Source organism: Lepeophtheirus salmonis, chromosome 14 (genome assembly GCF_016086655.4).
Source record: "Lepeophtheirus salmonis chromosome 14, UVic_Lsal_1.4, whole genome shotgun sequence".
Taxonomy (NCBI): domain Eukaryota; kingdom Metazoa; phylum Arthropoda; class Copepoda; order Siphonostomatoida; family Caligidae; genus Lepeophtheirus; species Lepeophtheirus salmonis.
In genome coordinates, this window is record NC_052144.2 from 39,731,079 (window position 1) to 39,743,984 (window position 12,906).

At 30.9% G+C, this 12,906-nt stretch overlaps 1 protein-coding gene across 1 annotated transcript in view; it reads left to right on the forward strand.

Annotated features, from left to right (window-relative positions):
- Positions 1-12,906, forward strand: part of LOC121128868 (sodium channel protein 1 brain) — a 244,362-nt gene that overhangs the window by 207,890 nt on the left and 23,566 nt on the right. The window contains exons 16-21 of the mRNA XM_071893258.1: positions 239-453; positions 505-675; positions 740-933; positions 4,192-4,297; positions 4,398-4,526; positions 10,097-10,126. Coding sequence (XP_071749359.1) covers positions 239-453; positions 505-675; positions 740-933; positions 4,192-4,297; positions 4,398-4,526; positions 10,097-10,126 — 845 coding nt within the window. The remainder of the gene's footprint in view (positions 1-238; positions 454-504; positions 676-739; positions 934-4,191; positions 4,298-4,397; positions 4,527-10,096; positions 10,127-12,906) is intronic.

Here is a 12,906-nt window from a genome sequence, read left to right on the forward strand (position 1 = left end):
GTATCCCATAAAATGATAGGAATGAGAATATAATCTAATTTTGAAGGGCTCTATGTATTTACAATTTACATATCTTCATACACAAAACATTTAAAAAGAACTTTCCAATTGTTGTCCTCTCATTTATTCAAGCAATAACAAAAGCCCTCTTTGTAACAACACACTTTATTTATTATACATATAATATCTACAAATAGGCGTATTTCATTTCTAAATTTTATTTCTTTATTTGTATCAGATGATAACCATGATCGAAACTGCGTTAGATGTAAAGAATGCTGCCTTAACTATGGTCTATGGCTCAAGTTCCAGAATGCTCTATTCATCCTTGTACATGATATGCTCTTTGATACCTGCGTGACAATCTGCATCATTGCTAATACAGCGTTTTTAGCAGCAGAACATCATGGAATGTCGAACGATTTGAAGCATGTTCTTAACATTGGAAATAAGGTATGGTTTAATTTTTAGAATAAAAAACAAATTTTGTGCATAAATTCATAGGTTTTCACATCCTTCTTCACATTGGAGGCTATATTAAAGCTAATAGCCCTAAGCAAGGAGTATTTTGAAAGTGGATGGAACATATTTGATCTCATAATTGTGTTTGCCAGTTTACTTGATTTATCTGTTGAGAGTGTAAATGGGATCTCTGTACTTCGTGGCATGAGACTAGTAAGTAACGCCCATACAAATACTGATTTTTAAAATAAAAATCACCTTTTTTTTTTTGTAACAGATGCGTGTTTTAAAACTGGCACAGAGTTGGACAACAATGAAAGTACTTTTAAGCATAATCATATCAACCCTGGGTGCTCTTGGAAACCTCACGTTCCTTCTCATCATTGTTATTTATATATTCGCTGTTTTAGGGATGCAGCTCTTTGGAAAAACCTACACACCAGAGAATTTTTACCCAGATGAAGTTCCGAGGTAACGTTAAAATTAATTTGGAATGAATTAATAATGCAATATAAAGCATTCAAGGTGAAGGGGAACTTTAGTATTGGTTTTAATAGTTGGATTGTGATAATATAAAAGGACTTCGGAGAATAATTTTATTAACAGAAACTTTCTTTAATCCACTAAAAATAAAAGAGTTAGTATATAAATAGATTTTATTTAAAAAAGGACATCTGTATATATAAAACTGTAAACAGATATAAGACTAAAATAGACTTTATTAATATAGATAGGGTTATTCAGTTGAAGGTTTTTACACACTTCAGTCAATATCACCCATACCTTAAATTTGAAGTTTTAAATGTGTTTAACACGGTATTACCTGACTAACTTAAAATTTTACTATGTTTTTTTTTCCATTGTCAATTTTTCTACTTCCTTCCTCTTATCGGTGATCTGACCCTTGATTGATCAAATTATGTCTTGTTAGGCTGTGTATGAATTTGATGATACCAACTACCTTTTCCATTTTCTGTTTTTTTTTTCGAGGAGAGGTTGCGATACCAAATGAAGGCACTACGTGTTAGAAACATATCCACAGCTTAAAAATATATTCCTCCTAATGTTTTCATACTTAGATCTCTAATATGTGTATGTACAGGGGACCCTAATTACTGTAAAATAAATAACCAGATTTAACTTTTCATTATATAAATATTAACCCATAATTCTTCTTTATCACAACTAAATACCATATCAATAATTTGCCAAAGACATAGTTAAAGTGATCCCCTTTCCCAGAAACTACATCCTGTTAGGTAAAGCATCATAGTAGGCATATACCTTCTCTATAGGAATGCTCCCCTATTCCCTAATTAGGGAGGCTTTCAGTGTATCCAAATTAGGATGTGGATTATTGCAGACCCTGTCCCACAAAATGAACTAGATTCTAAAATCCATTGGATTCATTTTCTTACTTGATTGTGGGCTAAAAGGTGTTGCTTCAATAGCTACGGAAATTAGACATACCACTTTTGTATCATCTTGTACGTGGGAGAGTGCGTGTCATCCTGATGAAAGGTTACCTGAAGGGGGAATTTCCACATGGCTTGAGACTTTTCTCCAAGATGGTACCCACGTACTCAATGCTGTTAATTTTGTCTCCTAAGGACATAATGATAATTTGCACCTTACTGGAACGGCCGATGGCCCTGTATACCATCAATGACTCTGGCTTTGCATCCACTAGATTCTACAGAGTGAATCAGACCTTTTATTGACCAAAATCAGATTATTTTGGGGTGTTGAAAAGAGCACATAGAAAAAACGTTGGCATCACTAAAACAATGTTAATAAAGACTTTAACAATTTAACAATTTTTTTCCCATCTTTTTACTTCTTTTCTTTCGTATTTGAAAAATCACCAACAATTGCCTGAAGCAACCTTTGTTGACAATTCATCATGAAATTTTTTTTACCGAGATCTATTAATTTCTATGAGTAATATAAATTTATTTTGAAGTTAATTATATTACAGTATTTAAGGTTCACCTTTTCTTTCTTTTGATAAATATACTATAGCTTTGATCCAACATAAAAATACATACTATACGATCAAAGAACGAAAATAAAACAAATATTATCTTAGTATTTTATTTTTATTTTTTAATAAAACCCTTTTTTATATATATTTGATTCCTTCAAACAAAAGAACAAATAATCTTAAATGTAAATAAATGATTGAAAACAAACTTTAATTTAATGTTTGACTAACAAACGGATTTAAAAAGTACAAAAAACAAATTGTCAGTTAATGTACTAAAGGAAACATGGGTAAATGATATAATTAAAGTTTTTTTAAAATGTAAATTATGTTGCGTACGAGGCAAAACATTTTGCTTTTTATATTTATTCATAAAAAGAGAGAGCTTCCACGTGACTTCATCATGGTGTTAGTAGACTGTTTCGGAAAATGCCTATACATCCAAATGTCATAAGAATACATAAATAACCTTGGTCTCATAACTAGTCTATATTAATAAAGTAAAGTGTGTCTGCCAATAGACGCCTCATTTTTGAGTGTGCGCTTGATATCTTAGAACTAAATGACTACTTCATCAATGTAGCAACGTGTGTATGCGTGTGGATAAAACTCAAAGTGCCACATTAAAAAAGTAAAAAAAAAAAGTTGTGCATATATATGGTCAATGCGGCTACGTTTTTAAAATGATGCTTAATAGATCTAACGAGCTTATTATTATTAGAGAAGGCAAAATCAGCGTATTTGTATAGTAAAAATCAACTACTCCTCTTAATTTGTACAAATTATATATTTTTCCCCTCTATAATTTTTTTTTAAATATCCTTTGGGTGAAATGTCTAGTTGCAAGCCCAAAACGAATAAGTATTTTGCATTTTCCACAGAAAAAGTTTCCGTGTAGAGGGATCCTTATAATAACAAAGTTTGTAAGTCGTTTTGTCTGTTTGTCGACACTCGATAACTCCGAGCAAAATCCGCGTACTCAGTAAATTTTATAGGGGAATTGCATAGTGTCATAATATATAAGCTATATATGGCGTCTCTTTTAGTTTTTGATGTAATATGGAAATAATTTCTGTAAAATAACGGTATTGAAAGGAAGATAATGGGCTGCAAACACCGTATATGTCACTATGGCTTGTGAATGAGTAACATAATCGAAATTGAAAGCTCTAGCACAATATTATAACCAATTTAGCCAATATATTTGGATAAGACAAGCATTTTTTCAACTTGAATGCCTATAAAGGTCTCAGTATTCACTTTACGTTATGATAAAAAATGTTCGTGATTGTAGGGGGAATACTGACGACTGAACTTTAGGGACATTTTATTTGTAGTTATCCTGATTTAATTAATTTTTCTATGAAAAAAATAATTATCCAGTTTTAGTCAAGACATATAATAAATTTTTAATTTGAATAATTCGTCAACAAGTACAAATAATTTGCATTTTTTACCAAACTGCTCTCGTAATCACGTATTTTATGAATATTTTATTTGTGGAAGTAGGAATTTGGTTGAATAGTATTTGAGTTCAATGCTTTACCAGTCAGTAATTACAGGCCATTACAACACATACACTATATACAATTAATAAATTATCTTTGTAGTAATTTGTAAAATATACTAATACAGAAAATTACCCTCCAGTAATTTTTATAACAATACTAAATTGTTCAATATTTCAACGTAGTATACACTCAATGGAAATAGTTTTAATGACTAAAATATCATATTTATTTCAGATGGAATTTCACAGACTTTTTCCATTCTTTCATGATGATCTTTCGAATTCTATGTGGAGAATGGATTGAACCCCTTTGGGACTGTATGCGAGCAGAAGCCAAAGTGGTAAAATGAAGAATAATTATCTCTAATTATATTTTTCATTCATTATATATTTTTATATTTATCTCTCTCCTCATTTTTTTTCTTTCTAATGTCTCTTTAGGGAGTTGCTGAGTCTTGTTTAGCAATTTTTTTGCCTGCGTTAGTTATGGGAAATTTTATGGTCCTGAATTTATTTTTGGCCTTGCTCTTGAATAGTTTTAATTCTGAAGAGCTCAAATCTAGGAAAGAGGTAAGATAACTATTTTATATATTGTTCATTTTCACACCTAGACAAAAAATAATGCATATCTCATTATACATAATAATACTCATTTATCAAAAAAACAAAACAACAACAACGAATTTGATCATTTCTCATTATTTCATTATTATCACAAATAATTCAAGTTTCCATTTTGAAAATTATACGTCATTTCTACGTTCACTTTCATCACGCCTGTAATGAATTATTACATATTAATACTATTACAACATCAACAATTTACATATATACGTTACATGAACCAAGGAATACTCTTTAAATGGAACATGAATTCTTTTTGATCAAGTTAAGGCTATTTTTAAGAGGGGTACATTCTATGAGTTTGCTCGTACGTCTTACTTTTTATTTCTACTTCGAAATTGTAGATAGCGAGAGCGTACAGTTGAAATTCAATAGTACATGAACCAACTATATATATATATATATATAAATATAATATCCGCAAGGTGGTGTGCCAGTCTGTAGCTTGTTGATTAAAAAGTGGCGTATGCTCAGAAGAATTTCGACTGCGGCTTCTATGATAGAAACATGTTATTTTTTAAATAATCTTATTCAGAGAGTGAGTTGTATTATTTTGCCACAAGATGGCACCACTCTTTGTCTCTATGTTTACAAACGATAATAAGCAAGCAACGCTCATGCGCGTAATAGCAAGCTTTTAATAGGAAGCGATGCGTAGCAAAGTGAATAGGATATTACTGGAGGAGAAAGAGAGGAATCTCGACTTTTTCGAAATATTCGGGCGATTAACACTTTGGAGAATCATGGAAGAAACTGAAAGTTCTCATTATGTGGGGGAATTTGTGAGTTTGTCTTTTATGGAGCATCAAAGGGAGGGGCAGAAGGATAAGACCAGATAAGATCTACGGTGAATCATTACATGAAATTTTTTTTTGTCAGGAGTACAAGTGTTGTGAACTGCAATGTTTCAGATACTTTTCGCATAATGTCGCTGTGTCTTTCATAATTTTATTCTCCTGCCTCAGGCCTTTGTCCATGGATCTGACTCTGAGTCCCCACATATACACCCTAAAAGACAAAATCACAAGTTCCTCCACATAATGAGACCTTCAATAAACATTCATCATCATCCAAACTACTTTTTGTCATAATATCTCACAAAAAAGTTGCAGTCATTGAATTTCCAATCATCCAAGAAAAAGTAAGACGTGGTGGCAAACTTTTAAAATTCTATCCTTTGCTTAGTAGCTTAGTTGTGAAATGAAAGAGAAAATTAAATTAAAACTATTTTGTAATTTATTTGAGGCTATAAGAAAAGTCATGAGTTAAATAGAGTTATTTTAACTCCTTAAGATATTTATTACACCTTTACTTTAATTAAATTATTTCCTTCATGTCATAAATATTCAACTATGTAATAGGAAAAAAATAGCCCTAGGTTTATCAAAAAAAAAAAAAAAAATAGGAGTTTGTGTTTCATCCACACTGTGCATAACCAAAATCTGAACAAATGTTAGTACATCAATATTTGATCATATATATTAGGAACAATAAGATTTATAAGCTCCATCAAAAAAGAAAAAAATTATCAAAGTTATACTTTATTCAATATGATTCTCATTAGCTCCCAAAAACAGCCTTCAAACGGGTTCTAAAGATAAAGCATGACTTTCTGACGTAGGCCTCATCCATTTTGTACCAGGTTGTAGTGATGGAGACCTTCAGGTCATCCACATTATTGTGAGGGATTCAAGAGTCTTCCCTCTCCAAAATGCTCCGTATGCTGTAGTCCAATGGATTCATATATGATAAAGATAAGGGCTACGTGGATGCAGGACAAAAATCACAAAAATAATAATTATCAACACAAACTTTTGACTTAACCATTCAAGTTGATCCAAAGGCCTCAAATACGTCGTCCCTAACTGCAAACACAGTTGTGCAGGAACAATATTGGCAAAATTTGGCAAAATCCTAGCCTTTATTACTGCGTGGGGTAAAATCTGGATTTTTTTTTGTTCCATGATTTAAATCAAAAAAAAAAAAAAAGTGATACCAAATTTTCTCAATAAAATCACAAAACCTCGGTAGAAATTTCAAACACGTAACTCTACTCCTTAATCTCCATTTTAAACCATTTATGCTTATTCAGATTTCGGTTATACACACACTGTATAGAGGTTCTCTCAGATAAGGCCATGCCATTATCTCAATGAAATCCCTTACATTTTGCCACACTTTTAAATAAGTCAGACAACTTTTCCAAGTTTATTGATAGAATGACATGGCGTTTTTTATCTCTTCACGTGACGTTCATAGTGCACAAATATTAGAACAGTTTGATTTTCAACTTTTTTTGAATTTCAATTACAGCTATTGTGGAGAAGTTGTTATATGGTATGAAAATAATCAATGCAAAATTACGTTGTTCTACGAGGTCATCTTTAGGTAGCAGATCCAGTTCAAATTATGAAAAAAACGCAAAACTCATTACTCAGTATTACTGAGAATACATTTATAGTTATTTTGGATAAAATAATTTCGAGAAACATTTTTTTAAACTATAAAAAGTGGTTTTTTTTCCTTCTAGAATGTCCTATAGAACAAAACTAGAAAAAAAAGTAATGAAAATTTAATGATCCGCGTAAAGAGTTTTTTTTTTTCATTTTCCAAATGAAAAGATCAAAATTTTCCTATATTATTATATATTTTTACTCCATAGGGTAGCGTAAGAAAAAAAAAACTTTATAAATGTTTTTTATAGGTTAGAATAATGTCTATCATAATTAGAAAATACAAAATAATGATTATTGGTGTATTTTAATCTTAATTGACCAACATTAATAACTTTTGTCTCCTTTCAAACTTTGAAACAGATATGCTACCTAATTTTACATCGTACGTATAATATATTTTTTCATTGGTTATTTTTTTACCGATTGACAACTTTTCCCAACCAACTGCAATAAAAAAAAGTTGGAAAACAAATCACACTAATATGCAGATTTAATTATCAGAATACGTTTGCATTTTTATTAATTATCTTATTGCACATGTAGATGGATTTAACGGATATCTTTATACATATAATTTTGAATGACTGACTTCTTTTTTAAACACAACATATAGGTTTATATAGGAACAGTCATTTATTTATTTATCCGTTTGGCGTGCATGGTTTTTGTAATATTATTTTTTTTTCTCTTCATTATTCTCCCTTGCATTTTTGAATTCATTGAAAAAAATGAACCAACATTCATTCTTGAAATGTGATATATTTGAGGTTTCAAATATAATATATAAGTACTGCGTAGATAATACAAATATGATATATTATAATACTTACATACAACCAAATAGAGTGAGTCCACAATAAATCAAAGCCGCATTGCTTCTTTTTTAATGTAAAAATCAAAAAAATATATATATTTATTACTTTATTATAGAAGTAGCAAAATAAGAATGGGGGTTTGATAATCTAATTTTACATACTGACAACAGAGCCTTGGTTAAGTCATATTTTTACAAAGGAATTAAAAGGGATAGAACAACATATCCCTGTCATCTATTTCGCCCGATTTCTCATCTACGCAAATATAAAATACAACCTACTATAATGAACTGAATCCATTTACGTTTACACGCCTTTGTGCACAAATTTTTTTAACTTTTGGTAGAGTAATATATGGGCGTTAAAGTCCCGGCTTAACATAGAAAACACATTTTTCTTTGGGAAGGAGGGGCTAAACCCGATTATAGGTGTTCATTGCAAATAAAATCATAGACTCTGACATTAAATACAAAATTAGGACCCTGCACCTTAAAAATTTCATTACAGTTCTTTTTGTGTTTACCGTGTGCGGGGCCTAAGTCAAAGATGACAATACGAGGCTCTCTGCTTTCTTTTATAAATTTGACATTAACTTCAAAGTTGTTGTTTTTTTTGAAAAAATATTCAGAGTTTATTTTATAGAATACAATTTCGAATCTTAATTCTTTTTAAACAAAATAATTTCGCTTTGGGCTCCTATTTTTAGGTTAAAATACAATACTTATGACACGTACTCACAATATCTCCTTATAAAACAGACACTGACTGCACTATTTCTCCCAGAGTTGCTTCAAGCAGTGTAACACATGGGCTAAAAAGTCCCAGCCTTAACTAACAAAAGAGTTTTTTGTTCCTTCAAAATTAGCTTTTTTTAAATTAATATTATTTGCTTTATTGAGCGGAGTCCTCATAACAATTTTTCAGGTATTGTTTACTATGAATATAATTTTTTCTCTTCAAGAAACAGTCCAACATTAAAATATAAAAAAAATTAATCCATTGTCTTGGATTAACTCACACACTAAAGATCAAATTGCCATAAAATTTTGACAACTGTATTTTGAAAGTTAGTACACACTGAAAATGAGGTGAAGTTAAAAAAATAAAAAATAGTGCCATCTATGTGTGAAGCCCAGGACTGTTCATCCCATGTTTTATACAATATATATGGAATACCAATACGTATATTTGTTATTTATAGTGCAAATTCCTCTTTGACATGTCTTTGAATGGTGAAATGACTTAAATATAACAACGTCATTACCTCCTCAAATTAACTTAGACAATATTTGGTTGTCAGCTCTCAATTATCAGTTTTCTAAAAAGCTCATTGGCGGAACAATTTGAATGATCTCTTGTTAAGTAGCTATGAACAATTCCCAATAATTATTGAATTATATGTTCTTCTACAGCTGGGATGAATTGGATAATTACAAGGAACTGATTTTAGGGATTTTTTCTGTTTCTTTTCGAAGAAATGTTAACAAAAGTACCAACTTGTCACATTTTTGGTACTGGGAGCATTCTTTGTTTCTATATGATTTAATATGAATGCCTAAAAAAAATATTGGAAATTCCAAATATAGATACTAAAATCCAAGGGTGGTCTGAAAAGTGGCCGGGAGCATTCGTGAATAAAAGTTAGTCACTTCTATCTAGTATCTGTTCATAGTTACCCATCAAAGTTTCAGCCATTTTGAACGCACATTTGTTATGTAACAGTCGTTTGTGTGAGTTGATGTGAGTGTTTTTGTCAAAATGGAAATCGACAAATTATCTCGTGAACAATTATTGTGCAGAGAAAAACGCCAAGAACTATTTGGACGGGTTACAAAGATGGGAACATCTCTGGAAGAAATGTGTAGAGTTACAAGGAGACAATCTAGAAAACTAAAAATTCAGAAAAAATATCTTGAATCTTTGTTAGGCCGGGAACTTTTTGTACTTCTTTTTAAGCAATATTTATAGTACATACGCCCTTTTAAATATCAACTTTCTAGCATCCAATGTATAATTGACTATGTTTGTCTTTTCTTAATTATGACGCGCTGAGCGTTACTACAGACTTTGTTGAATTGTTAAAAATGTAGATAATGGATTCGTATGTTCGTTAACGAAGGTTCTATTATAAAAAGTGTATTGTGCCATACTAAATGCATATATATATATATTCAGAGTAATCTCCCTAAATATAAAGAGTAATAAAATATCAGTTATTGGTCATCTCTACTACCTTGCTTACCAGTGTCTCGAACATCAAAGGAGAGAAAAGTCTGTAAGTTACACTCAACTCAACAAAGTATTATTTTTAAAATTAGATACAAAGTATTTTTTGAAGCTTAAGTTGTTGATAAGAAAAAAATATATTTGTTGTTATTCAGCGGATATTTCCTACACTCTTCCAATATATTTTAACGACACATACTCATTTATTTCAGTAGAGCAAAGTGAAGCAAATATCCGCTAAACCTCCTTCATAATTATGTAAATATTAGGTCTCATCCCAATCATCAATATTTGTAAAGATACAAGAAATCTCTTTTGGTTATAGAGAGTTTTCAGTGACGTCACCGATTGTATTATGAGGTTGAATAATTATGGTTCGAACCATGTTTAAGATTTTTCTTTGTTTAGGGGGGTGGAGATATCCAAAGAATTTATGTATATATTATACTTAAAGATGGGATTTATTTAAGGTTGGAGGGGAAGGCTGGACCATGGGATATGGTACTACTAAATTAAGATACTTTTTAATATCAGCTGCCAGCTATATAATTTTGGAGGAGAAAATGAATTACTGCTATAAAGAAGAGAACCTTTTACATTTAAAATAGCAATTGTGTAAATAAAATACTATAATTTTTTTACGTCACAAATTGTGAGAATTCTTCAATTAGAGGGGGATGTTAACCCGCGACCTATAAAATAATAATAAAAAAGAATAAAGAGCAGACGGATCAACCGATTTTCCTCTTCTAATCAGTTCACTTAGTTTTTCTTGACACAGATCCCTTCTTTAACCATAATATTTACATATATTTAATCAGTGCAACTCCATTTGACCAATTAAAGGAACCTAAAAAGAAAGGATACTTCTTGATGCCAAAAAATATCAGCGGAATTTGATGTAAATAAAATTTATAGATTCTGAGAATCCCTAAAAAATGGCTACACTTGTAAATTTAATTTTTTTAAGATAATAAAATAATATACCAAATGCGTTATAATGGCTTGTGAGTCATTTCTAAAGTATCTTTCTTCATCACTATGATATGAAATTTTTAACAAGGTTGCGTGGTTTATATTTTAAAGTTACGTTTTATTTATTAATCAATATGAAGTTCCCTATTATTCTCTCATCAAGCATTTCCAAGCTACTCTCAAAAGTTTACTCTCGGGTACTTTTGTCTAGTTGGAGACCGATTTATTGACATAGCCAAGAAGCTATTGGAACCTTTAAGACAGGCAGAAGCAATGGAAGACCCCCCCCTCAGTAAGTACTGAGACCAAGTCATGGAGATAACTCCTATTATTCAATCAAATCCTTTACCAGCATGAGGGCGCTTGCAAGAGACAATAGTCTTACATCTCTGAAAATACCCTGAGGGACTTGTTGAAGCAAGATTTTGATGTAAAAAGCCTTGGGAAGTACCGAAGCAGAATGTTGACTACCTTACAACAAAATAAACGAGTTGAAAGATGCCTGCGGATTTTAAACTTTCTCGAAAATTAGAAAACACCCAAAATCATCGCATTAAGTGTAGAGAAAATTTTGTCTTTGATAAGGTCTGCAATTTTTGTACGGAAAGTACCGATACAATACCTCGGTCAAGGCTACTCTACCAGAATTAAGGTATGTGGCAAAGTCTAAAAACCTGCGAGAGTCATAATGTTGGGTTATGTTGGCTCTAATGAAAAAGTTTTCCCTCTTATATTTATTGAAGAACAGTAATGACATTCATATAGAAAAATCTCCTCATCCAAAAAGTGATTCCACTCCTGGAGGCCATCTATGGTGTAAATAACTTTGTTTGGATGCAGGATTGTACTTCTGCACATACCAGCAACATAGTTGAATCCTACTGGATGAAGAAATTGAAGTCAAGTGGATTTTGGTCGATTGAGTTTTGGCCTCAATCAAGCTCAAACGTGAATCCACATGACTTCAGTAGATGGCAACAGTTAGAAGCTAGAGCCTGTCGCACTTATCATCATAATTTCAACAGCCTAAAGTAGCCCATTGCAAAGGAATGGAACAAGATGTTGGAAGAGTATATCTGAAAAGTGTTCAAGTCCTTTAGGCCCCGATTGGAGGCTTTTATTGCTGCCAAAAGAGGAGTTTTACTGAACAATTGTAGATATATTAAAAAGATAAATATAAAACAGTTGAAAAATTATTGGATTAACTCGTGAAATCTTTTTGCAAGAGCTTTGAATTTAAACTTTATTTATCACTGACAAGACATTATGACTCATACGGTATATAAACTAATTATAGATATTACAGAAGTAGGTTTTGATAGAGAGGAAAGGTTTAAGTCCTTTTATTTATCAATCACATTTAGAAAAACAAATCTACAATTTCCTTGTAAATTAAACGAAAGAAAGGTTTATATCTTTATAAAATTTAATGGTTTGGGTCCCCTAGACACTCACGTCCAATGAAAACTCTCTATCAGACAAAAATATAGATAATAACTTTGTTAAACGAAATGAAACATTTCATAAATTTATATTTCGAGTTTCTTACATCTTTACATCTAAATCTTTTAATGTACCTTTATTTTGTATTTGTAATTAATATTAAAAAATATCTTAGAAAGTAACTACCATAAAATCTTCTGTTTTAGGTAAAGTAAATTTAGTTTGTAAATTGTTTATATGGAGGTATAGTTTTTCATTTATACAAATGAACCATTTGTATGAGCTGCTTACAAATGTTTCATATGTAATCAAATAAAATAAGAAAATATGATCTGTAGACGTATGTGTTTTAATGCTTTTAGTCATATGTGGCCCGTCAACACAAAAGCGAGCTATAATTATTTTTTCTAA